Source organism: Cannabis sativa, chromosome 1 (genome assembly GCF_029168945.1).
Source record: "Cannabis sativa cultivar Pink pepper isolate KNU-18-1 chromosome 1, ASM2916894v1, whole genome shotgun sequence".
NCBI lineage: Eukaryota > Viridiplantae > Streptophyta > Magnoliopsida > Rosales > Cannabaceae > Cannabis > Cannabis sativa.
Window position 1 is genome coordinate 34470523 of NC_083601.1, and position 24147 is coordinate 34494669.

Below are 24147 nucleotides of genomic sequence, written 5' to 3' on the forward strand. Positions count from 1 at the left end.
GACAGGATTTCCTTCATAAACTTCACATAACTTGGCATCTGCTCTAAAGCTTCAGCAAAGGGAATGTTAATGTGAAGTCTTTTGAACACTTCCAGGAATTTGGTGAACTGCTTGTCCAGACTTGACTTTCTGAGCCTCTGAGGATAGGGTATTTTCACATGGTGATCTATATTAATTGGTGGAGACTGTTGTGGCTGTGGTTGACTATCAGTAGCCTTCGTTGGAGTGGGTGTTGGGGTCGACATCGGTTGCTCTTTATTCTCCTTTTCTCCATTCACTAGTTGTGGCAATTCAGGACCATCATAATTTTTACCGCTTCTCAGGGTAATTGCCTTGCAGTTTTCCTTGGGGTTTACTTCAGTTGTGCTAGGCAAATTCCCTTGAGGACGGGTTGCTACTTGAGTTGCTAGTTGGCCCATCTGTGTCTGCAGGTCTTTGATTGAAGATCTAGTTTCGATCATGAATTGAAGCAAGAAACTCGTTCGCAAACTAGAATTTCCACCGAGGTTTGTTGCCGATTAAACCGTTGATTCCCGATTCGGTTCGATTTCGTTGCGATAGAACCCATCGTTTCTTCGGTTGTTACCCCGGTTGAACCCATAATTGTTGTTGTTGTTCGTGAATAGTTTCCAATGGCTTTAGCTTCATCCATTGGCAAATCATCCACATCGGCTTGGCATTCGAAAAGTGATGGCTTCCCCCACATAATTCACACACAACTTGGGCTTGTTTAGCTTGCCCCGCAATTATCTTTGTCAATGCCTCAACTCCGTGCCGTCAACTTGGTGATGGCATCGACCTCTAACACACCGGCCTACTTTCTTTGATTGACTCCTCTCAGTTGGCCACTGTTGATTGTTTAGAGCCATCTCCTCTAATAGATCATATGCCTCATTAGCACTCTTCCTCATAAAGGCTCCTCCAGCTGCAGCATCTATTAAAGTTCTTGTATTTCCTACCAACCCATTGTAGAAGTTGTGGACCCGGCATCCACTTCTCTATACCATGGTGAGGGCACTTTCTGATCAAATCTTTAAACCTCTCCCAAGCCTCATGGAGAGATTCATTATCTTGTTGGCAGAAGTTATTAATTTCTCCTCTCAGCTTTGCAGACTTGGCTGGAGGGAAAAACTTTGACAAGAATTTCGTTGCCAGATCATTCCAGGTGGCAATAGAGTTGGGTGGCAAGGAGTTTAGCCAACTCTTGGCTCGCTCTCTAAGAGAGAATGGGAACAGTCTCAGTCGAATAGCATCATCACTAACTCCATTAACTTTAAAGGTTTCACAAAGTTCCATGAAATTAGAGAGATGCGGATTAGGATCTTCGGAAGGGAGGCCACCAAGGCGGGCCGAAGATTGCACCATCTGCGGTATGGCGGGTTTGATCTCAAAGTTATTTGCATCCACCGCCGTGGCCCGATACATGACCGCACTCCCGTCGAGTAGGGAGAATGTAATCTCTCAAGGCTGCGGCCATTAGCTTGATCTTCTCTTGCGCCACCATTGTTACCGTTATTGCCTCCATTGTTTGCGGCATTGGCGGCCATGATGTACGAAGTTTCGGCGATTCTTTGAAACTCCCTCTTGCCTCTTGTTCTTTCGGTTTCTCCTACAAGTTTTCTCGATTTCGGGATCAACTGGCAATATCACTGCTTGTCCTTGACGGCGCATACACTTATGATTCCTGAAATAGATCAAGAAAATATTGCAAGAAAAAGGTTAGAAAAATCAGCAAGAGAAAATATACCAAAGTAGAAATTAGTATAATTTTGTGTAATATCAATCTTTAAACAATTCCCCGGCAACGGCGCCAAAAACTTGTTACGAATTTTTCTATTTATTACGCAAGTGTACGTATCAAGTAGTATCTCACGCAAGTGAGGTCGAACCACAGGGAATTGGATTGAGTACTACTAAATTATAATTATGATTCTATTTGGTAAAATAATAAGTTGCAATTTTAAAAGTAAATAACTCAGAAATTAAAGAGAAAATAAACGAAGATTAATCAAGATGAGAGATTAGGGAGGTGAATCCTGTTGATAAGTTACCTATGTTAATACCTAATTGCTATCCTTATCTCAATGTGAAAGACAGATTATAAATTAACCTAACTCTTTTCAGATCTTTTAGGTTCTAAATAATATGTTCTCTAATTAACTTCTTAATTAGATCAACACAAAATCAGCATTAAACAATAATCTATTAGTCACTAGGCTATGTAAATACTTTCGTTTTACATCAAAACCTAGACTATCCAAATTTTAGCATTCCTAATTCTCACTTTTCAGATTTCGAATTAGGATCATAGAGCATGTAAAAGGTGATCAAGCTTACACATGAAATTAAACACAAATAAAGATAATATTCACACATAAGATGAAGGAATGGCAATTATTTATTAACTAGGCATAAACTTAAACAACATTCATCATCCTCCCTTATTGGGAAATTTAGTTCATAATAACTCTAAAAACATCCATGATTAATTCAGAATTAAAAACAAACATAAAGATGAATAAAAAGGGTAAAAGAAAGAAACTAGAAGGTGGTATCGCTCCGGGTCTTCAAGATAGCTTCCTCTCCACTTTGCCTCCACTATTAGGTCTGTTTTTGCTTGCTTTTGACCTTCAATGTCGTATTCCTTATATAGGGATAAGTGGTGAGCCTCCAATTGAGTGAAAAATCAAAATTAGGTCAAATCTGCGATTTCCGTACATAGTCGCGACTAGCATTTAAGCTGGTCGCGACTACAGGCAAAACTCGAAAAACCGAGTTTCTGCCAATCTCACGAAGTCGCGACCTGGGTCGCGACCAGGAAAAAGGGTCGCGACCAGGCTCATCAGAGGTCGCGACTACTGATGCTTCAGGAACCAAATTTTCCAATTTTTCCAAGTTTGTCCCAGTTTTTCGCCATTTGACTGAATTCGAACTTTAACACCCCGGGAACCTGAAATAATGAAAATCAAGCGTAAAACTGCTCCAAAAGACACCAATAGACGAGATAATGCTAACTTTAAAGACCCGAAATATAGGTTAATTATAACCTAACACTTTGTTGGTACGGTTCCAATTAAAGAGCATATAAAATCATTCAAGTGATCCGATATCAGAAGAATTTTTGAAAATAAATATCTATATAAAAATAATTTAAATTAATTTTAGAAAATAATAATAATAATTAAAAATAAAAATTAATAATTTTTTAATTATTAATATTATTTTATTTTTTAAAATAAATATATTATTAAAATATTATTATAATATGTATAAAATTTTAATTGTATACAAGCAGTCTTATAGTAAGAGTATATACCTTACTTCATAATAACCACAAGATCTAAAATCAACAATTAAAAAAAAGTTCCCTACCAGTAGAGAAGTTTCTAAAAAATCGAAGAAGGCTCCAACTGTTACTTCCAAAGTCGAACCTAAGATGGGGTTAAAAAAAATTGCTAAAAATTTAGTGGCTGATGTTCCAGAGACATCGGGCACTAAGAAAAGAGCCCCTCCTGTTAAAGCCGATGCTCCTAAGACTAAGAGAGCAAAAATTTCCAAGTCTGCACGCGATGTAAGTTTCTCTTTGTTGTTTTTAAATTTTTCTTTAGTTTTTTTCTGGTTGTTTTATTTGTGGTGTTACATTTGATGATTTAAAGTTTTCCCCATTTTTTGTTCTAGGTTTCCTCAGATTCTGATTTTGAGGATGAAGTGCATGGTGAGGACCAAAAGCCCAAAGTTGAATCAAAGGTAATTTAAATTTGCTTGGTTTCATTTTATTGTGTTAATTTTTACATGAGCTTTTTAGGTCCCTGGTTTAGGTGTTTATTAGGATGTTTTTATGTTTTTTTGGTGTTCTTTATGTATTTCTGTCATGTATTGTGGTTGATGTTGTTTTGTTGTTTTTATTCAGTTGTTGTTTGGTTGTTGAAAAATTGCCCAGTTCAATTCGTATTTTGTTACAGTTTTGAATTGCTTTTCCCCATTGGTTGGTTATATGTTTATTGTGAATTTGTTTTCGGTTGTTTTACACACTATTGGTATTGAGAAGCATTTTACTAATTTCAATTGCAACAAGATCTTTCAGTGTTGTTTATTCTTTAGTTTTGTATATGTTTATTGTCAGTTTTTTCTCGGTTGTTTGTTACACTACTATTATCGACTACCATTTTCGAAATTTCATAACAACGAGCTTGTACAGTGTTGTTAATATTTTAGTTGTTTTTTTTTAAAGTTGTGACAGTGTTGTTACTGTATTTTTTTGAAAGTTGTTTATCTCTTACATTTATCATACTGTAAGGGTTTCATAAACGTTGTTTTTAGGTTTTTTATTGGCTGTAATTTGGTTACTACATTTTTATATATTCATTGTTATTGTATCTAAGATTTGTTGCTTTTGTATTTCTTTTTTTTTTTGCAGGTCCATGCTAGGACCTCAGTGAAGGTTGAAGGATTTGACCTACCAAAGAAAAATCCCCCTAAGGTGTCCTTTTTTTTAAAAAAAAAATTATTTTTATTATTTGTTTTCTGTTTTTTTTTTAGTTTTTTTTGTTTATATTGATACAGGAATGAGATTATATTTATGACCAGAAGAATCTATTCATTGCGAAAGCCTTTTCCACTGCTACTTTCCAGGTGATAGAGAACATTAAGTCTTGTCTTTCAGATGTACAGCTTGAAATGTTTTCAAAAACCTGTTTTGGTCATTTCCTTAACCTTCCCGATTTTAAAGTTCAACCCCAAGTGTTTCATGGGTTGTTGCTCCGGGAGGTTCAGCAACCTAATGATGCTGAGTTGTGGGTAATGATACGCGGTGTTAGGCTTAGGTTTAGCATTGAGGAATTTGCATTGATTCTTTGGGTTAGGCTTGTGAAGGTATTTGTAGTGTCTTAGATTTTAAGCAAGAGGTTAATAGTCTTTGTGAAAGATATTGGCCAACTTCGTCCTCTATCACTAAGGAATCTGTTAGGGAATGTTTTACCACCAAGAGGTGGGGTGATTCTGATGAGGATGCTGTGAAGTTGGCAGTTTTGTATTTCGTGGAGTGGTTCTTGCTTAGTGGCACTAAGCATAAAAATGTACCCAAGTCTATTTTAGATGTTGTAGATAGTGGGAGGTACAATGAATTTGCTTGGGGCCGGATTTCTTTTGAATTGACTATTTCCTCATTGAAGGGTAAGCTTGATAGTTGGGTTGAGGGTGTTAGGAAGGCAAGGAGTTCGGGAAAGAGGCCGAGTGTTTTTTACACTTTGATTGGTTGTCCTCATGTTCTTCAAGTTTGGTTCTACGAGTGTTGTAAGTACATGAAAGGTAAGTACTGCCAAAAGGAAAGCTCTCGTATTCCAAGGATCACTCAGTGGACATGCAATAGTCAACCTACTTTCAAAGTTTTGAAGACTACTATCTTTGATGTTTCCAAAGATAAAGTATATCTGTTTGTTGTAATTTGGTTTTTCAGTAGTTGTTTTTGTGTTGTTTTTCATTATTAATAATCTTCATAATTGAAATTTTAATTTTGGTGTTTTTTGATCAGCTGCAACTTTCAAATATGAGGCCCACTACCGGTGAGTTCAAAGCTTTGAGCGAGCAGTTTCAAGTTCGACACCGACTACAACTCTTACAAGAGTCTTCCTCTTCCCGAAGAGCCAACTGTTGCTCAGAGTGACATTTCTGTCAAGCTTGATGCCTTTTCTGAGAAATTTCATGGGTTGGAGGTCAAGATCGATTCGTTGCATACTTCCCAACAGAAGATTTCATCTGATTTGGTTGAGTTGAAAGAGTTTGTGTCTGCACAGTTTGTTTCTTTTGGTGCTCAGATGGCTTCAATGCAGACACAGTTTTCTACTGTTTTTGCCGATTCCTATGCCAAGGTATTTTAGTTTTTCAATAGTTGTTTTTCGGTTTTTTTTTAAGTTGTTTTATACTAATTTAATTTGTAATTTCAATATAGGAAAAAGGCAGTGACTCTTCCAATGATGATGATGGAGGTGGTGATGAAGCAGATTTTGATTTAAATGAATCTGAAGAAACTGATGAAAATGAAGAAGAGAATGTTATGGGTGATGAAGAAGGGGAGGGTAGTGAAGGTGAAGAGAAGGATGGTCAAGCCGATGAAGATTCTGACTCAAAAGAAAAAAATGATAATGGCAGTGATGATGAATCCACTGATAGTGAGGAGAAGGTAGATAAGTAGACAATGTAACTAGGTTTTAGTTACTTTGTGTGGTTTATTTTGTTGTAAGTCCGTTTTAGGTAGTGCTCTTGTAATTCTATGTTATTGTTATGTCTCTTGTTATGTTTTATTTTTCAGAAATTTGCAACTATTTTTCAGACTATTTATTTGTATTTATTATGTTATTTATATGGCTGTGTTTGTAGATTATGTTGTTCGCAATTTATTGTTGGTCTTCTTATTTTACTTGTTGTTTTTATTTTGTTTTTAAGTTGTTATGTAGTTTTTTTTTAGTTGTTGAAGTCTTTCACAAAAAATAACTTCACTTTTTTTCCATTTTCTTTTTCCTTTATTTTATGTATCAAGAATTTCGTTGATTTCAATGACGGCCCTACTCAAATAGATGTTGAGGCTATTGTTCAGTCCAGTGTAAAAGCAGTTGAGATTATGGTAATTTTGCTTTTGTGTTGTTTTTTGGTTGTGTAAAGGTTGTTATTTTTTAACCATGCTCTAATTCCTTTTTAATACCATATATAAACAGATGTCTTCAGATGGAATTGGTGGTGATCCTTGTAAACAGATTTCAGTTTCTGAAAATGTTGAGGTTACGGATCGTCGTCTTGTTTGTTTTGAGGTATATTTTTTTTTTTTTGGTTGTTTTTTAGTTTCTTCATACTTTTTGTGTTTAACACTATCTATTTTCTTTCATTTTTGTGGAAAAAATATATTAGATGGGTGCAACAGGTCTCAATGTTGATTCTAACATTGAACTTGAAGATGACCCAATTCCCGTTGAAGAAACTCCTCTTGTTGACAAGAGGAAATCTAAGAAACCCATAGCGCTGACGTCTCCGTTTATGGAGTATGACTCTTCCATTTCTAGTTCTAAAGATGGTTCTGGTTATGGAGTTGTTAAGTATGTGGCTGGGTTGTGTCCTCTCGATGATAAGATTGGTGAAGATGTAGAACATAAAGACGAGATTGATTTTGACTTGTGGCTTGGTGAAGGACGTCGATCGAAGAAAGATCCGTAAGTGTTTATTTTCAGCATTTTTGTTGTGTTTTTGTATTTTTTGTTTTTTACTTTACTATTTATGTTTCATTTTTTTTTAAATGTTAGGCATGACAAGGAGAAGGTTTACTTGAAGGGTAAGGATAAGATTGTTCCCCCTTTTCGTTTTGGCGTGGAAGATGTTGCAACCAAGATGTGGTTCCACAAGCTTGCATATCCTGGCCAATGTTTGACTAATTCTGTAAGTTAAATTATTTTTTCTTTTGATTTTTTTCAAAAATTTCAGTCTATAGTTTTATTCAGGTTGTTTGTTGGTTGTTTTTTAGTTGTTGAAATATAATTCATTTTCTGATTTTCGAACATTTCTCATTTTTTATTGTTTAGCATCTGGACATCATTTTTTACTATCTACGTAAAAAAGGAAAGTATGCAAAGGAGCCAAAGGTTAAGTTCACAACCACCGATTGCTTATTCTTCAAAACCATTCATGCTTTGTATGAAAAATTTATTGCACAGAAAAAAAATCTTTCTTTGATAAGCACTTGACATGCCATTGCTGATTATATAAGAGGTAGAAAAATGTTATGTGGTTCCCCTTGGCATTTGTGCGATCATGTTTTCTTTATCATCCATATGGAGACTGAATCACATTGGATTCTTGGTCGATTGAATATTGAGGAAAGGCGTATGTACATGTACAACTCCTTGTCGACTGCTATGAAAGATAGTGCTGCTATCAAAGCTTGTCAGCCATTTGCGGTGTTGTTGCCCCACTTTTTTGCTTTGTTTGATGAGTTCAAAAAGGAAAACAAACCGGTTTGTTTAGACCCTTTCGAAGTTGTTAAGGTTGATGGTTTGCCTCAACAAACCTCGAAGTAAGTTGTTTTTATTTTTTATTTTCAAATGTTTTTAAAATTTGTAATGTTATTTTCCTTTTTTAAGTTTTTCTGCTGTTGTTTTTTGGTTGTTTTGCAGTGACTGTGGTTGTTTCGTTGCATCGTTCGCCGAATACTTTATTGATATGAAACTGATTCCTCCCATATTTGATGTTGAGAAACACCGTGATAGGCTTGCTGTGTTGTTCTATAAGTATGCTCGCATGAAAGAAGTGGAATTTATTGATAGTGAAGATGAGGCTCCTCCAAAGGGTCCAAAGAAGAATTTGTCTTAGTTATCTATTGGTTGTTGTTGGAAATACTACTTTTTTTTATGTAGCTTTTGTTTTTTCTATTACCAGATTATGTTCATAATCATAGACAAGTTGTTGTTTCTATCATGTTTTTTTCTTAATTGGAATTGGTTTTTAATTTGTTCATATTTTTGGATTTTTAATCTTTATATTTACTCTTAGTCATGACAGCATACTATTAACAACCTTATTACAACCATCTGACAAACAACTAAATTGCATTTGTAATCACTTTATGTAGTTTATTTTTCCTTCTTATTAATTTCAACCTTCTTCCACTCATTTAATTATTTAACTATAATATTTGATGTTCTTTTGTATATTAATGATAATAATACCAATTCCCTATTATCAATATCTCTCCACATAAAAAATCACAATAAAAAAATGTATGTAACAACCAATCGTAATATGCAGTATGTGTTTTCTAAATGTTTTAATATAGTTGTTTTTTGGTTGATGTGTAGTTGTTTCCACTTCTATGCTGTAATTCTTCTGCAGGACTTTTTGTTATGTCCCTTTTGTCCACACTTGCCACACTTGTTTTGTTTCTTTGTTTCCCAAGCTGCTGCGATTCTTCTTTTCCTCGGCCTTCCAGACTTGATTCTCTCCTTTGGAGGCAACACTATGATTTCTTCAAAAAATTCTGGAAGTTCCCATTCTCTTACGTTTCCAACTGGGTATACTGTTTCTTCATATGTTTGCAGCCATGCTTTTGATGTGTAGTATTGTGCACAGTAGTTGTATGTGTTTATGTTCAAGTCCTTCATGACGGCGACTGCATGGTTACATGGCATTTCATCTTTTTGAAATCTATTGCATGTGCACGTCTTCTCCTTCAAGTTTACTATTCTTGTTCGTCTTCATCTATCACCTCGAAACGGGTTCTCGGTTTGCTTTGGTTTCACTTGCATGTTTTAAACCAACTTTAAAACAACCAAAAAACTATGCAAAAACAAGCTGTTTTTATTTTACTTTATGCGAACGATAATGCGAACTTCTTGTTAGTCGCAATGACTGTACATAGTTCCCTATGAGTTTTTTCTCAGATGATGGTGTCAGCCTTGTTGTGCATTTTTGTGCCTCCTTTCTATTATTGTATGTCCACTCTTGCATTTGTGCCCTCAAGCACTCCATTAATGTTGTCACTGGTGTTTCCCTTGCTGCTAAATTTGCTGAGTTCAGTGCCTCAGCTATGTTTGATGTCATGGTAGAGTACCTATAATTTGGACAGTTTCTGTCATAGTTCTACTTTTGAAAAAAAACTCAAACGCAACGCAAAAACAACGCAAATACAACGCTCTAAATAGGTGAACATATCATTAATTTTATCCTTCTTATTAGTTTTCACCTGTTGTTTTCTGAATGATACCTTGACCATTTTTCATGGCCAATTTTCTCCAGGTACGGTCTTATGCGCTTATCCAAGTTGTCTAGCTCCCTCATATGGAATTCAAACTCCATTTACGTGTAAGCTTTTGCGGTGCAAAGAATGGCACTACGAAATGCTTTGCATTTTTCTTGAATTTTGTTTTGAGGTTCGACAAGAGGTGGAAGATGCGGTAGCCATGTGTTATTTCGGGGAACACTTTCCTAGTTGCTTTGATGATGCTTTCATGTACGTCCGATATTAGGCATTGACATTCTCGAACCCCGAATGCTTCTTTTATTTTTTTTAAGAACCACTCCCACGATTTATCGTTCTCAGAATCAACTATGCAGTATGCTAGTGGAAAAATTTTCGATTTTGCATCTTGTGTGTTGGCAGTGAGCAACGTGCCTCCATACGCGGCCTTTAGGAATGTACCGTCTACCACGATGATTGGTTTGCAGTTTGGCCAACGTTTTATAGCAGCATTCAATGCAACAAATGCATATTTGAAACTGTCATCATCATCTTTCTCTATGTCTATTAATGTTCCTGAATTTTAATCAAACAGGATTTTGTCAAACAACATGTACTCAACGAAATAACAACACAAAAACAACTGTTTTTTCACAAATATTTTCAAAGTAAAATTTTTAAATTTTTTTACTGGATTTGTTTTACGTAGCATGTACGGTATCTTGGCAAGAGATTGTACGACTCTTTAGCATTTCCATGTATTTGGGTTTGTGCTCGCTCTTTACTACGCCATGCTTTCATGTAATTCATCTTTATTCCGTATTTGTCTTTCATTTGTCTTTATGTACGCAGGGCTGCACTTTGTTTTCGAGTTCAAGAATTTTGGTTTTACAAAATCTGCTATCAACTTTGATGTAGCTTGTCGTTGATCTCCAAATCTTATTGTAATTGCACATGTGTGTTCTTCTTCGTAGCTCCTTATTATGAATGTTTCTGTGTTTCCATTTTTTGTAGCCTTTAAACTCCATTTGCAGTTTGTGTCCAAACACACTATGTTGTATTCTTTTGTGCAAGATTTCACTACTTTGTATTGAAATGTCTTCTTGATTGCAAAGTAGCATAGTGTACTTATCAATGTTTCTTTGTCCTTGTAAATTTGCCCCTTCTCTATTGTTTCATGTCGTTTGTCATTGATGATCATCATTTACGTGTTTGTCCACTTCCTCTTCTTCTTCTGGTTGTTTTCTAGTTCTTTGTACCATTTGCAGCCACAAGCTTTGCATAGTCGGTGAAGTCGAAATCTTCATCTACTGCTGTAGTTTTTTCTCTGTTGTTTTTACGGTTGTTGTATGGTTGATTCGATGACCTTTATTCTTGTTTCTAGGAAAAATGTATCAACTTCACCAGATCCCATCGTCTGCGAGATAGTTGTTGCTTGGAAGTTGTTGCCGTGTTGTTTCAGAGTTCTGCAAGTCTTCTGTCTTTGCGTTGTTCTCATACGATTCCATGATCATATTGTTCCACACCATTGTTTGGTTAGGTGGTGCCGTGTTCTTGGTTTTGTTCACACACAATGGGTACCTTGTGAAATCAACCTCCTTCGTTAATAGCTTTATGTAGAACAACAGACTTTTGTCATCCTTGATTTGTAGTGGTTGGCCTCCTTCCTTCAGTTGATATTTCAGTTGTAGTTGTGTTGATTCATGGTTGCATTGGAGTTCTTCCATCATTATTCTCATTAGTTCCTCAAAAGTGCACTTGGTCGAAATTAATTCTCCACTTGATTCATAATCAACATAGTTTTTGTTGTCATCCCAATGCCCATTGCTCTGCACCAATATTTGTAATGGTTGTTTCTGAAATAATGTAAATTATTTACTTGGTTCAGTTTTTGTAGTTGCAAACAACTATTTTAATCTGTCAAAACAACCAATAAACAACTCTTTCCAGCAATAACTTATGCATCTAACACTTTCAGCTGGCCGACTATTTATATAGCTTAAATCAACTATCAAACAACTATTTTAAAAGCAATCAGTAATTAATAACAATAGATTCATATTTTCTAGTTTGTAGATCCCAAACAACTATTATTCCACTGTAAAACAACTTGTAAACAACAGTTTTCAGAATAAAACACTGTAGCAATTATTTATATGCGTTAATGTTTATTTTCATGCAAACCGTTGTTGTTTTTTTCTCAGCTTCATCAATATTTCATTATTATTTCAATTTAATCCGGTTTTCATCAATTAATATCAAATTACTATTCATCTACACTAAAAGATGTTTTCACGTTCCTGAAAAAATTTGTTTACCTTCAATTCTCCTTCTGATTCAATCATGGGTGAGTTTCTTTGATTTCCAGCTCTCCTTCTACTCGGTTCTTCTCCTCTGATCGCGATTTCTTTGTTCAATGATTGTTGTTTTTGAGTTTTTTTGTACATCAATGGAGGTTTCCTGGTTTTTTTTTTCCTTTTCGTTTTTGATTTTGGATTTTCGGGATTCAGCTTGTTTCCTAGGAGTTCTACATTTTTTTAGATTTTGATTTTGCTGATTTTGGAAGAAAGATGGTTGAGATTGGGTTGTTAGGGTTGGATCGCTGGGTCACGAAGAAGGGTGCGGCTGGGTCACGAAGAAGATGGTGTTCCGTTTTGCTTGGCCGGCATTTTTGTAATTAACAACTTTATAGTTTCTATTTTTATTTATTTCCTTTTTTAGGGTCATAAATGTAAATTTATTACATTTTAAGTTTATAATAGAAAAAATCTCTTTTTCATTATCTTTTCCCAAAATAAGTATTGGTGGCGGGTGTTTTTGTCAACTGTCGCGTAGCAAAGGCACAATGTTGAGCCGAGGCAGCAGTAGTTTCGTCAAACACTTGTTGAGCTCTCGGCGCTTCCACAAACTCCCATTCCATGTTCACCCTTTCTCTCCATCTTCACGCTCTCTTTTCTCACCCTTATTCAGAATCCACCGAACTCTAAAGCTAAACCAGCCCAAACCCATTTCAAACTTTTCTTCAGAGACTTCCACAGCCAGCTCCCTTGTCTCTTCTTACCTTGTAGTCGACGTTCGCTGCCATAAACATGTTGCGGTTAGCTTCTTCCTTTCCAAACTTAAGTTGGGTATATCTTCTTTTTCCTATTAAGCATACGGATTTTTGAGGACCCAAGTCATATTATTTATTGGCCAGGATATGCTTTCAGAGGCTCTTTTGTGCTTTGGAGCAAGCTCTGCCACCATTGACCAAAATGATGCTGATGACAGTTCTGAGTCTGATGAGGTGAACCCATCTGTCTCTCACTTGCATTGGCCAAAAAGCTTAATTAAAAATGCTTGCTTTTTATGTCATTTGTTTTTTAAAAATGGCTTCACTTTTCTGTTTTGTTTTGTGTCTTATGGTTCTTATCAACCTTTTTAAGAGCATACAATAGTACTAAACAATGAGCAGTAAGGGATAAGATTTTATAGTGAAGGTTTTGTAATTTGATTTAGAGTAACGTCAATGTATGTAATTTAATGCATTAGTGGAATGCTCAGCTGAGAATGGTTTAGAGGTTGTAGTGGAACAATAACCAAGGTTTTTTATATGTATACCAGTGTGCCTCCTATATATATAGCTTTTAAGAGAGTGAAAATATGAAAATGATACACTAATATGCAATGCAGATGATATTTTAAAATAAGGAAGATAGGAGCCTAAAGTTTAAAGGGAATAACGAAAACAATGGAGAGATTTAAGCTTGAATCTGCTGCATTTCAATTTCATCTGTATTCATGTTTTTAATGTTTCCTTAATTATAACCAACTAAAATAAGTAACATTACTATGTATACTGCTACACTTTTCATAAAAGTAAATTAACTTTTTTGCAGATATGTATTAGTTCCATATTTCCGGAAGATCACAATATAAGTTCGTCCATTTCACATGCTGCTGATTCTATTGGCCTGAAGGAATTACCTAAATATGAAGTTAGGGTGGGCGAGCAATATGATTGGATAAGGAAAACTCAGGTCAATTTGCTTTATTGTCCTTTCAGTAGGTGTTGCAAAATCTTAGAATTGTCTTTTATATTAAATACTTGCAACTAGATTAACCATATTGCTTCTTTGCCTATACTATCTTCAGTTTTATATACCCCTTTGATGACACTGATCTGTATTTGTTTTCTTAAGAGCTGTATAATAGGGATCATGAGTAGGATCATATACCTATTCTAAATTGTTGCTTGCTGGTGTATCATACTTGAGCCATGATCTTTTTGGAGCACTTTCTAATATGGCTCATGCATTAAGTTTCTGTTGAATGCTTTACCACTCAAGAAATTATCTTTATCTGAATTTTATTGCAGATCTATACCCTTAATTAGACAGGCCACTGAGGAGAATTAAATATTTTATCTATGGATTGGATATGTTGAGAAGTTCTGCTAATTCATCAATTATTTTAAACAGCTTATAATCAGTTGGACTTTGTTGTATGAATTGTACAGGAATCCTTCAATCCAGTCGAAGTTACAAAAGGAGTTTGGATTGTGCCTGAGTGGAGAAGTCCCCCTGTATGATTATCTTAATCTTTGTCTATAAGTATTTGTTGCATTGGTACATGGTGATTGGGTATAAATGTTTCATTTTCTAGTGTTAGTCTGCTGGAGCTGTGGTTCATTGTTATTCATAGTGAAGAATGTCATCTTTAAAGATATCTTACTTGCAGAGTAAATATATTTATGTTGCTTTGCTGTTATAGGACATTAAAGCAACAAATATAATACTTAATCCTGGATTAGCATTCGGAAGTGGGGAGCATTCTACTACTAAGCTGTGTCTTTTGTTGCTTCATAATTTGATTAAGGGTGGAGAACTCTTCTTGGACTATGGCACAGGTTCTGGAATTCTCGCAATTGCAGCACTTAAGGTATACATTAATCAGTGAATCTTAAACCTAAAACTTATGGAAACTGGGTGGAACATGGACAAAACTCAAGTATGAACCAAAGCATAGTAAGCAGTTATCCATATTACACTTACTATTTATAACTTTCTCATTAAAATGTGAACTTAATTATCTTTTTGGTGTCTTACATTGGTGATCCTTTGTAAAGCAAGATGCTAAACAAAGAACATGTTTCTTTTTAAGCAATAATTATGCCATTTAACTCAGAAATTCTAAGTTCACATCTTGAGTGGTGAAAATACAGTTTGGTGCTGCCTTGTCAGTTGGAATTGATATAGATCCCCAAGCAATTACATCTGCACGCCAGAATGCTGCACTGAATGAAATAGGAGCTGAGAAGATGCAATTATGCCTTGTTCCAAACGAAACCTGCACTACGGCAACAGACTCATGGGGAACAACAGAAGAACAAAGCTGCAATGAAGTTGAAATGATTTCAGAAACGGAGAAATATGACATGGTGGTTGCAAATATTCTGATGAATCCACTATTAGATTTAGCAGAAAATATAGTGTCTTATGCCAAGCCAAGGGCAGTGATTGCTCTTTCTGGAATTCTATCCGAGCAGGTAACTTCCCGCAATAACATGTAGACTTGAATTTAGCTTAGTGTGGTTTCACTGTTAGAAATCAATTCTTTCTTAAAATTGGTGTAGTGAACTTGTATATCTTAAAACAAAAAAAACAGCTAGCTGTAGTAATGAACTTGTTAGATCTTCTCAAATGTCGTCAAACTAAAATTGTTTGGTAGAGAAGTTGTGTTTATTATTTTTGTTTTGTCATATGACAAAATCACATTCGATTTGTATACTTTTGATTCTTATAAATCACACCTTCTTGGACCTCTGATAAAGTTTGGATCATGGGTTTGATGCAGGTTCCATACATTATGGAGCGTTACTCACCATTCCTGGAAGGCATAACAGTGACAGAGATGGATGATTGGGCCTGTGTTTGTGGCACAAAGAAAGCAAATCCTGCTGCCAACTGAGAAAAAGATAACCCTGTGAAATTCTCAACGAAAGTCCCCATCAACAAATTCTCTGCTTGGCACATGAAGAACTTATTCAAAAACTTCTAACAGTGAACTTATTTTCCATGATATCCGTTCTATATTACACACAATTTAGAATACTATTTATAATCAATGATATAGAAACATACATCATTGACCCATTAAGATAATTGAAAATATTAAAAATTGTTAGTGCAATATTAAGTCTTCTTCCCTGTCTCTAAAACAGAAGTACATCAACTAATCAACAAAAAAGTACAATTATGAAGAGCAATACGCATTTATAGAGTTAAGGAGACACCTAGTAACAAAACCTTAGTTAGACTGGACTCCTCATCATTAGCTTCAGTTAAATAGAAAAGACTACTACACTATTAAGAGTTAGTTTCACATTGTTAATGTGTGGAAATAAATTATGATATATAAGATGAATGAGCTACTCCTCCTATTGTCAATTGGTTTTGAGATGGAACCTCATTTATCTTATTCTAAAATTTTAACCTCTAGTGTTGGGGTTTTCGACCTGTTTCAAAATTCACAAATTTTTTTGAGTTACTTCTCCCATTGCTAACGGGTAAAAGCCCATTACTGTTATTGTGGGTGTTTTGCTACAATTGTTGTTGTGGACTGTGGTCGTAGACCATGTTGGGCTGTGCAACACTTACAATGTTACTTTTGCTGTGGACTGCCAACTCTTGGTGCGGGGCATTAAGGCGCGAAAGACTCCGGATTGGAGGGTTGCAGGGGTGTTTGCGCGGATTTTGGATGCTCTGGATCGTATCCCGCCGGCCTTAGTCGTTTGGATTTCTCGTACTGGGAATGAAAAAGCTCATAAGCCTGCTAAGTGGTCCTTTAACTCTTATCATTTTGGTTTTTTCAATGCTGAGGAGTTGGCACCTCTTGTTGCCATCTAAGACTCTCTTGTGTGTTTTGGTTTGTTTGCCTTTTTTAATGAAGTGATCTTCCCCAGCAAAAAAAAAAAAAAACATCCACATGCTTATCGTTTAGTTTATAAAAAGGTTCATTTTAACACATCTTCTACAGCTTCTTTCCGTACTAAAAGTGACAGCACAAAACCTCTTCCTTTTCCAGTAAAAATGTCACGCTTAATATTATCACAATCACATCACCATATGTGGCCAAATAGGCTTTTTAGTTCTGTTTCCTCAATCTGGTAATGTAGACCTCAAATAAAGATGTTATTCTTGTAAAAAATAGAATCATCGTTGGTATTACTGTTTGTTTCCCATGCACCATTCTATACATACAATAATAAAATCAAACAATTAATTAATTAGCATAAATAAAGATTTAATGAAAGGAGTAATAATATCAAATATGTTATAGTTCAATTACTAACCTATAGAATAGGGAAAGTAACCTATGGATCATTGGAAGTAAGTTGTGGAGGAAGAGTAGAAGAAATTTTTGAAGGAGCAATGGAAGTAACTTGTGGAGGAGCAGTGGAAATAACCTCTTAATCAACAGAAGTAACTTGTGAAGGAACAAAGAAAGTGACCTCTGGAGCAGTGTAAGTAACCTCTGGATCATCATTATTAGTCGTATCGTATATGATAATATATGGATTTTGGAGGACTACTTGATTTTGTTCTCTTCTAAATCATATAAATTTTAGAGAGTAAAAAAGAAGCGAGTAGATTTGGAAACTTATGAGATAATCAATGAGAGGTTGATTTTATAGGTAGGAATAGAATAAAATAAATATTTCAAATTTGAAGTTACGAATTTTGAAAAATAAAATATCTCAATATATCTAGAATTTTATTTTTAATCGGAGTTATAAATTTATAATCTAGATATAAACGATTTTCTCTCCCTCTAAAAAAAATATTGTATTTTTTTTTTAATCATTATCTCATTTTAAATAATTGAGTATTAATAATCTTTATCTGTAGCTATCTAGACATAATAACTTAGGGAAGATATTTGAGAATTTTGTGGCATAAATACTCTTTTTATTTGTTTTGTTGTTAATAAGTACCCAATTTTAAAAATAGCGGTAAAAATCATCTGTTTTCCGTTACTCCCGTTAGTACCCACTTAACAGCTCCTTTAATAACTCAAAAAAATGCCACATGTTGATTCATAATTGGTTTAATTTATACTTTTTATTAAAAAAATTTAAAATAAAAAACTAATTAAACAAAATTTTAAATAATATATATTAATTATAATTATTCTTCTTCTCAGAACGACTCATGACTCCATGAACCAACCCCATGAAATATTTCCTGAATTTGAAGTAAAACGAACCTTGGCAGCCATATCTATGCCACTCAGCTACACGCACACTCATAAATTTTTGGTTTTCTTTTATTAAAATTCATTAACTTTTCAGTTTTCACAAAGAAGATTAAAAAATCATCGTATAAATTTAATACCCAACTAATGTTTATACAATACCCGGTATCAAATCTCCATTGATATCTCATCAATCTTCTAAGAGCTGCATTTACAACCCAAATCGTCAACTCCACTAAGCTTCTATCTTCGTTGAAGGGTAATCTTTCCAGCTTTTGATCTCTGCAACGATAAAGATTGGTTGCTAAGCGAGATTGCACGGCGAGAAGGATGGGCACGGAGTTGGGCAAGCCTAGGTTAGGAGGTGCAGAGATCGGGCGCGAGTTTGGGCAGATCGAAAATCAGAGGTGCAAATGGAGCAAGAACGGAGAACTCCAGTTCATCAAAAAAAAAAAAAACAAGCGGAGAAGTCCATTGCAGGGAAAGAAGAAAAAAAAGAAAATAATTTTTAATTTATTAGTTTTTTATTTTAAATTTATTTAAATAATTTTAATTAAGATTATGAATTAAACCAATTATGAATCAACAAGTGGTATTCTTTTTGAGCCATTAAAAGAGCTGTTAAGTGAGTACTAACGGGACTAATAAAAATACATAATTTAAGTACTTTTGCCGCTATTTTTAAAATTTGAGTACTTACTAGCAACAAAACAAAAAAAGTGAGTAAATTATGCCGCAAATTTCCCAAAATATTTTTATAAATTATATGAAGAAGAGCATAAATAAAAATTAAATTATAAGAAGAGCTTAAGTGAAATATATAAATACATATATTATATATAATTTTCTCGGAGATTATTATATTAAAAAAGTGGAGAAGATGGATAATTTTTTAAAGTGAGCAATTTCCGTGAACATATTGGTTCAGTATTTTTTTTTAGTGTTAAGTAATAGTATTAGCCATTAGGTTCGAAGAAGCTATGTTCATTTAATTTTTCCCATACTTTTCTCACCACGAGTTAACTCATATCCTTGTAGGCCTAACTACCCAACAAAATTTATTTCCATTTGTTAAAGGAGTTTTATTTACACCCAAATATTAAAAAAAAAAATTAAGTCAATATATACATATTATTTTATGTTAATTTTAATAATTATTTTTAATTTTTTTCATATTTTTTTTAAACCATGTATAATATTTTCGTTCTATGAGAAACTTTTATATATTATTTTATTTTATTTTTTCTATCATAAATTTTAACATATATTTTATTTTTATATTATGTGTACTTTTTAATAATATGAGAAAGCAAGAAAGAAATTGGAAAAAAAAAAATTGATATAATTTAAAGATATATATTTTCATAAAATTAAAACATAAAATTATACTCAATATGTTTATAATTCTTTGGGTACAAATAAAACTCCTGTATTTTTTAAAGGAGAAAAAGAAAAAAAAAATCTTTGACTTTATACAATTACAATAATTTTAAGTACTGTGTATCATTAAAATGTATCTTCAAATACATAAATTAAATAAAGACAATGGGCTTCAACGAAAATTATATAACTTTTTCAACTATAACACAAGTCCTATTCATAATCAACCGCAAAAACAACCCAATATATTATATAGTTCACAACTTTCTTCTATCCTTCAGGTTGAAATACCAGAACATAAATGCATGTTAAAATCATTTTAAAAAAAATCCCTCTATGTTACAGAAAAATCTTAAGAAGGTGGTATGTTTTCATGATTATTATTTATTTTCCTGAGCAATTTTTTCGATTTTCACCAATGACAATGGGTTAGGTTTGTTCAACAGAATATCATCGCTTGAGTTGCCTCCTCGCCAAAGCAGGAACTTTCTTAGGGATGTAGACTTTGTAGCTCACCTGACAACAAAAATACTGAGAATCAATCAAACCAAAATATACACTTGCAAATAAAAAGAAGTAATAATAATAATAGAGGTTCCTTATTAATATAGAGAGTAAAACTTGCGATAGGCCAAATCACCCACCTGTACCATTTCTCCACCTCGCATTACAGACATTGTCTTCTGTTCAAACTGTGAGCCTTCCTGAGCCTCCTCTTGCAGTGTATCGGATTTAGTATCTCCTGGTGAGGATTTAAGAGAAGGTTCCAAAGCAGCAGAGCTACTGGCATTACTGATGCCTTCACCATCATTATTGTTGCTACTTTTGGTCACAGTTGGGTTAGTTATAACAGCAGTCTCATCTAATGTTTTCTCATCAACCAACAGCTTTTCCTGAGTTTTCTCACATTTGGGAGCTTGCTTTTGCGTTGAATCAGTTTTAGACAATTGTCGTTTCAATGCTGGTGTAGCCAACTTTGATTTGACAGTAGAAGTGCCTGCATTGAGCTTTTGTTTTAGATTATCAGCAATAGCCATCTGAAATGTTGAGCGAGCAATATTATGCTTTGTAGATGCAAATTCATTGCGGCCGGGACTCTTAGCTATTATGTTTTCTTTGATCTGGGAAGAATATGTGGTAACATTCCCTACTGCAGGGATGCCCTGCTGTTTCACTGATGGGGGTTCAGTTGATACAAGCTGTTCAACACAAGCCTCTCTGGGGGAATTCCCACCAACCACTCTACTGTCATCTTGCTCAGTGAACCTAATTTGAGCAGATTCTGCCTTTGTGGTGGATGATTGTGGTGCCTTCTCATCAACATTATTTTTATCCTTCTGATTGGCAGAATCAGTTTTCCCATTAGTTTGGCGACCTCCACGAAACTTTCTTAGATTTTCCAAAGCCTTTTGTCTTAAAACTAACTCTAGGTCATCATTATTTCCACTAGTAATAGCATCAAATAGCTCAGTTGGTTTTTCATTTGCAGGATGACTTGTCCCATATTCCTTAGTGCTAGGATCACTTCCAACCTCATCATCCCTGTCAGAAACCTTGCCAGTGTTCACAAGTTTGGGGAATCTGAGATGTGAGACAGCAGTTTCCTCACCTTTCTCATTCTCTAACCTCTTGCTCCCCACATCATTACTGTCATTGCTTCTAGAAGAAGGGTAATCATCATAATCAAATACCATCTCTTCTTTATGTTCATCCTTATTTAACTCTTCATCAGGCCTTTCTGCTATAGTAATAACTGATCTCAACCGCCTTGAGGTGTTCTCCACCAAAACTCCCTCCTTGCTCTGATAGGTACTACTTTCACTACACTGACTATATGAAGGACTCCTTGACCCATATCTACTCCTTTTAAGTGGGGATTCAGCCTTCCCCAAATTTCTTTCCTCTCTTGCACGCTTACTACTTTTGTGCTTCTTTAAGTCAACTTCATGTCCATCCTTACAACTTGAGCAGCTCACAGACCTGTCGCTGGAAGAACTAGGAGTATCATTCCTCCTGCGTTTCTTCTTGGAATAATTTTTATTCTTAGCCTCATAATCATGTTTTCTCTTTGACCCTTTTCTCTTCCTCGCACGAGAAGAATCCTCACTACTTTCACTACTATAAAATCGACTCTTAGCCTTCTTCTTATCCTTTTTGGTGTGACTCCGAGACCTTTTGCTTCTAATTTTCAAATCTTCAGAACTAGAAGAGTAAGATGAACCTGACATTGAACTATTTGAATCATCATCATCAGAAACATGACGACGGCGAAGCTTCTTGGATTCATACTTCTTGCTCCTAGTCTTTGTTTTCTTCCTTGTTCGAGCCTACACAAGGAACACGAGTAAAAAGGGGAGGGGCATAATTAGAACTTGTCAAATCAAAATTTTGCAGAAAAAAGAATGCCCAAATCGACGTTAAACCCGTCAAAATTGGTTTGAACAAATTGCAAATGAAAATAACAACAGAAAATGTGTTAGCAAACTTTATTAGACTGGTACTTTCACTTAGATTTGAATGCAAATGTAGTTACTTAATTTTTGTTTATCAAATTAGTATGAAACAAAACTAAATTGAAGTAACCCTAAGTTAAGAAGAGATTGTAACCAATTTCACAATCAACGTCCGAACCTAACTTTAGAAACAAAGAAAGGAAAATAGAAATAAAATGGTATTCACCAGAAAAATACAGAAAATGAATCAGGAGTGAAAGAAATGCGTGAATATGAAACTACTATGTTGATCCCAAAAGTATAAAAATTGAAGATAACCTGAGATGAAGCCTTGGCATTGGAGCGGTTCTTCTTGCGAGAACGAGAAGAAGATTTAGCCATAGAAGCGGTTATACCTGCAAAAATACTTCACAAAACCAAACAAATCAGAAAAGAGAATCGAAAATCAATGGATGAAAACGAGGAAGGCGAATCAAGGCGGAAAGAATTGATTTATAGTTCTCACTGTTTCTTTTAAATGCAATAAATTAAATCCACTGTGTGTTTTTTATATTAAGTTACCAGATGGATTCTGTTTCAAAAAAAAAAAAAATCTTACCAGGATTTTCTTAAAAACTAGTAGCCACCTTACTCAACACTATATAGCATCAATAATTAGTCTTCCTAAAATAAATAATTAACATTGTTTTCCCTGATGGCACTTCAACATACCCTTAAAATATTAGTTAAAAAATCCTCGTAAAATATATTATTATGTCTCTTTTCTTAGATTAGTGGTTAAAAATTAAAAATTTTATCCCTCAACTTTAATTAATATAAAATTTAGGGTGATTCTACCATGCACCTCTTTAAAAGAGATGTACTGATGCATTCTCTATTTATTACGACATCTGAAAGAATTTTTTAGTCTAATTTTTTTAATATTCATGTACGTTATAGCTATTTAAAATATCCTACAAAATTTTGAGAAATTCGAAATAATTTACAATATTAAAAGAATGTTCAAACAATCTATTTTACATGCATATAAATAAAATAGTCACCATGCAACACACTGTTTGAACGCAGTTTTTGGCGTGTTAAATTTTTCCAAATTTTTTAAAATTTTGTAGGATGTCTTAAATAACTATAATTTATATGACCATGAGAAAAAAATTGACTAAAAAATTATTTTAGATACTAAAACGGATGAAGATGTATCGGTGTATTCCTTTTAAAGGAGTACATCATAGAATTTTCCTAAAATTTATTCTTTTTTATTAAAAAAATAATTTAAAAATTATAATATTCTATCAATTTTAAAAATTAATAAAAATTATTAAAAAATCAATAAAATATGAAATTATTTGAACAAAATAGAAATTAAATAAAAAAAATATTATGTTTACTTAAACAAATTTAGATTTTTAGAGAAAAAAATAGACTCAAACTCGTTCCCGTAAAATTTAATTTTTACAAAAATTAAATTTTTAAAATATATTGTTATATCTAAATGGATTTTTTTAATAAAAATAAATAATTTTTTAAATCACTTAATTTAAAATTTTAATTTCAAAATTATTATTTTAAGATCTAAATTAATTTTTTAAGAAAAAAAAAGGTTGTATTTTTCTCACTTTTATTTTGAGGGGTACGATTTGATAGTCATCAAAATTTAGCAAGCAAAATTGCTAATTTATAAAGACATATCAGTATTTAAAAAGAATAATAAGACAGAACCTAATGGGAAGACCAAATTTCTATGTAAAAGTTTACGGAGAATTTTTAGCAAATTGTGTATTTTAGGGGATAGAATCAGTATTGTCAAAATTTCATTCGCAAAATTGTTAATTATTCAATTAAAATTTATGAGATTTGATATTGAATGTGTTGCTCCAGAATTCGCCCAAAATACGTGGACCAGTCGAGAGGGGACACGTGGATCAGATAACTGGTAAACATTTACTAAGTCTTTGTGCGCCACAAGGAAGCGCTGTTAGCATGGGTCCCGGAGGAGGCACCCGGAGTACAAGGTACTCCAGGAAGCTAGTATAGCGTGAAGGCTCTCCGGGATATGTCAGGTCTCTCCCGAGCAATCAAGTCGCATTTAATGCTGCATGGGAAGAAGCGTGTTAAGACTGTAACACGCAATAAAGTCTGACGGCACAACCCCCGAACAGCAGCGCTACAGTAATGATCATTTAAGTCTAGCGACGGCTACTCTGCGAAGAGTCACGTCAATCACAAGGCAAAAAGGACATTCTTCATAAAAGCCCTATAGCACCTAGGGATTTGACCGTGCATCACCCATGGTATATTCATTGGAAATGCCCAACTTTATGGATACTTACAGATACATGTGTAAGAACAATTCTAGGGATTACC

General features: G+C 34.1%; 6 protein-coding genes and 1 non-coding gene across 9 annotated transcripts; 5 read left to right on the plus strand and 2 right to left on the minus strand.

Annotated features, from left to right (window-relative positions):
• Window positions 1-1000: 1000 nt before the first annotated feature.
• LOC133033745 (small nucleolar RNA R71) lies at window positions 1001-1107 on the plus strand. The gene has a single exon (XR_009685812.1). It is a non-coding gene; the product is annotated as a small nucleolar RNA R71 (small nucleolar RNA).
• Window positions 1108-5300: 4193 nt separating this feature from the next.
• On the plus strand, window positions 5301-6320 carry LOC133034194 (spore wall protein 2-like). Its single transcript, XM_061109236.1, has 3 exons — window positions 5301-5446; window positions 5588-5867; window positions 5948-6320. The coding sequence occupies exons 1-3, from the start codon at window positions 5301-5303 to the stop codon at window positions 6188-6190; spliced, it is 669 nt and encodes a 222-aa protein (XP_060965219.1). The 3' UTR covers window positions 6191-6320.
• Window positions 6321-6422: 102 nt separating this feature from the next.
• Window positions 6423-7713, plus strand: LOC115725743 (uncharacterized). Of its 2 annotated transcripts, XR_009685628.1 has the most exons (3): window positions 6423-6803; window positions 6901-7422; window positions 7566-7713. XR_009685628.1 is itself a non-coding variant. In XM_030655340.2 (2 exons), the coding sequence occupies exons 1-2, from the start codon at window positions 6711-6713 to the stop codon at window positions 7201-7203; spliced, it is 396 nt and encodes a 131-aa protein (XP_030511200.1). In that variant the 5' UTR covers window positions 6423-6710; the 3' UTR covers window positions 7204-7713. The 2 variants fall into 2 exon arrangements, 1 of the variants encoding a protein (XP_030511200.1); XM_030655340.2 differs by having other exon boundaries at window positions 6901-7713.
• A 20-nt stretch (window positions 7714-7733) lies between these two features.
• On the plus strand, window positions 7734-8496 carry LOC133033502 (uncharacterized). The gene is made up of 2 exons (XM_061108292.1): window positions 7734-8056; window positions 8157-8496. The coding sequence occupies exons 1-2, from the start codon at window positions 7761-7763 to the stop codon at window positions 8350-8352; spliced, it is 492 nt and encodes a 163-aa protein (XP_060964275.1). The 5' UTR covers window positions 7734-7760; the 3' UTR covers window positions 8353-8496.
• A 353-nt stretch (window positions 8497-8849) lies between these two features.
• LOC133034198 (uncharacterized) lies at window positions 8850-9834 on the minus strand. Its single transcript, XM_061109240.1, has 3 exons — window positions 9722-9834; window positions 9369-9589; window positions 8850-9148 (listed from the first exon to the last, which is right to left on the minus strand). The coding sequence occupies exons 1-3, from the start codon at window positions 9832-9834 to the stop codon at window positions 8850-8852; spliced, it is 633 nt and encodes a 210-aa protein (XP_060965223.1).
• A 2660-nt stretch (window positions 9835-12494) lies between these two features.
• Window positions 12495-15886, plus strand: LOC115704727 (uncharacterized). Of its 2 annotated transcripts, none has more exons than XM_030631934.2 (7): window positions 12495-12843; window positions 12925-13001; window positions 13594-13734; window positions 14214-14279; window positions 14468-14635; window positions 14919-15242; window positions 15551-15886. In XM_030631934.2, exons 1-7 carry the CDS (start codon window positions 12561-12563, stop codon window positions 15662-15664), a joined length of 1173 nt encoding a protein of 390 aa, XP_030487794.2. In that variant the 5' UTR covers window positions 12495-12560; the 3' UTR covers window positions 15665-15886. The 2 variants fall into 2 exon arrangements, with proteins under 2 accessions (XP_030487794.2, XP_030487795.2); XM_030631935.2 differs by having other exon boundaries at window positions 12496-12812; window positions 12912-13001.
• A 3610-nt stretch (window positions 15887-19496) lies between these two features.
• On the minus strand, window positions 19497-22388 carry LOC115705911 (uncharacterized). The gene is made up of 3 exons (XM_030633379.2): window positions 22102-22388; window positions 19975-21657; window positions 19497-19846 (listed from the first exon to the last, which is right to left on the minus strand). Exons 1-3 carry the CDS (start codon window positions 22162-22164, stop codon window positions 19781-19783), a joined length of 1812 nt encoding a protein of 603 aa, XP_030489239.2. The 5' UTR covers window positions 22165-22388; the 3' UTR covers window positions 19497-19780.
• Between the last annotated feature and the right edge of the window lie 1759 nt (window positions 22389-24147).

What these genes read in the sequence shown, in the direction of transcription:
- LOC133034194 (XM_061109236.1), top strand. Translation starts at nt 5,301, where the DNA reads ATGAAAGGTAAGTACTGCCAAAAGGAAAGCTCTCGTATTCCAAGGATC. An exon ending in TATCTGTTTGTTGTAATTTG is followed by an intron (nt 5,447 to 5,587) that starts GTTTTTCAGTAG and finishes TTGAGCGAGCAG; the next exon opens with TTTCAAGTTCGACACCGACT. An exon ending in TTGCCGATTCCTATGCCAAG is followed by an intron (nt 5,868 to 5,947) that starts GTATTTTAGTTT and finishes ATTTCAATATAG; the next exon opens with GAAAAAGGCAGTGACTCTTC.
- LOC115725743 (XM_030655340.2), top strand. Translation starts at nt 6,711, where the DNA reads ATGTCTTCAGATGGAATTGGTGGTGATCCTTGTAAACAGATTTCAGTT. An exon ending in GTCGTCTTGTTTGTTTTGAG is followed by an intron (nt 6,804 to 6,900) that starts GTATATTTTTTT and finishes AAAATATATTAG; the next exon opens with ATGGGTGCAACAGGTCTCAA.
- LOC133033502 (XM_061108292.1), top strand. Translation starts at nt 7,761, where the DNA reads ATGTTATGTGGTTCCCCTTGGCATTTGTGCGATCATGTTTTCTTTATC. An exon ending in TTGCCTCAACAAACCTCGAA is followed by an intron (nt 8,057 to 8,156) that starts GTAAGTTGTTTT and finishes GTTGTTTTGCAG; the next exon opens with TGACTGTGGTTGTTTCGTTG.
- LOC133034198 (XM_061109240.1), bottom strand. Translation starts at nt 9,834, where the DNA reads ATGGAGTTTGAATTCCATATGAGGGAGCTAGACAACTTGGATAAGCGC. An exon ending in TATCATTCAGAAAACAACAG is followed by an intron (nt 9,590 to 9,721) that starts GTGAAAACTAAT and finishes TCCAAATTATAG; the next exon opens with GTACTCTACCATGACATCAA. An exon ending in GTCATTGCGACTAACAAGAA is followed by an intron (nt 9,149 to 9,368) that starts GTTCGCATTATC and finishes GTAACCATGCAG; the next exon opens with TCGCCGTCATGAAGGACTTG.
- LOC115704727 (XM_030631934.2), top strand. Translation starts at nt 12,561, where the DNA reads ATGTTGAGCCGAGGCAGCAGTAGTTTCGTCAAACACTTGTTGAGCTCT. An exon ending in CCTTTCCAAACTTAAGTTGG is followed by an intron (nt 12,844 to 12,924) that starts GTATATCTTCTT and finishes ATATGCTTTCAG; the next exon opens with AGGCTCTTTTGTGCTTTGGA. An exon ending in TCGCAATTGCAGCACTTAAG is followed by an intron (nt 14,636 to 14,918) that starts GTATACATTAAT and finishes GTGAAAATACAG; the next exon opens with TTTGGTGCTGCCTTGTCAGT.
- LOC115705911 (XM_030633379.2), bottom strand. Translation starts at nt 22,164, where the DNA reads ATGGCTAAATCTTCTTCTCGTTCTCGCAAGAAGAACCGCTCCAATGCC. An exon ending in ATGCCAAGGCTTCATCTCAG is followed by an intron (nt 21,658 to 22,101) that starts GTTATCTTCAAT and finishes TTCCTTGTGTAG; the next exon opens with GCTCGAACAAGGAAGAAAAC. An exon ending in GAGGTGGAGAAATGGTACAG is followed by an intron (nt 19,847 to 19,974) that starts GTGGGTGATTTG and finishes TTTTGTTGTCAG; the next exon opens with GTGAGCTACAAAGTCTACAT.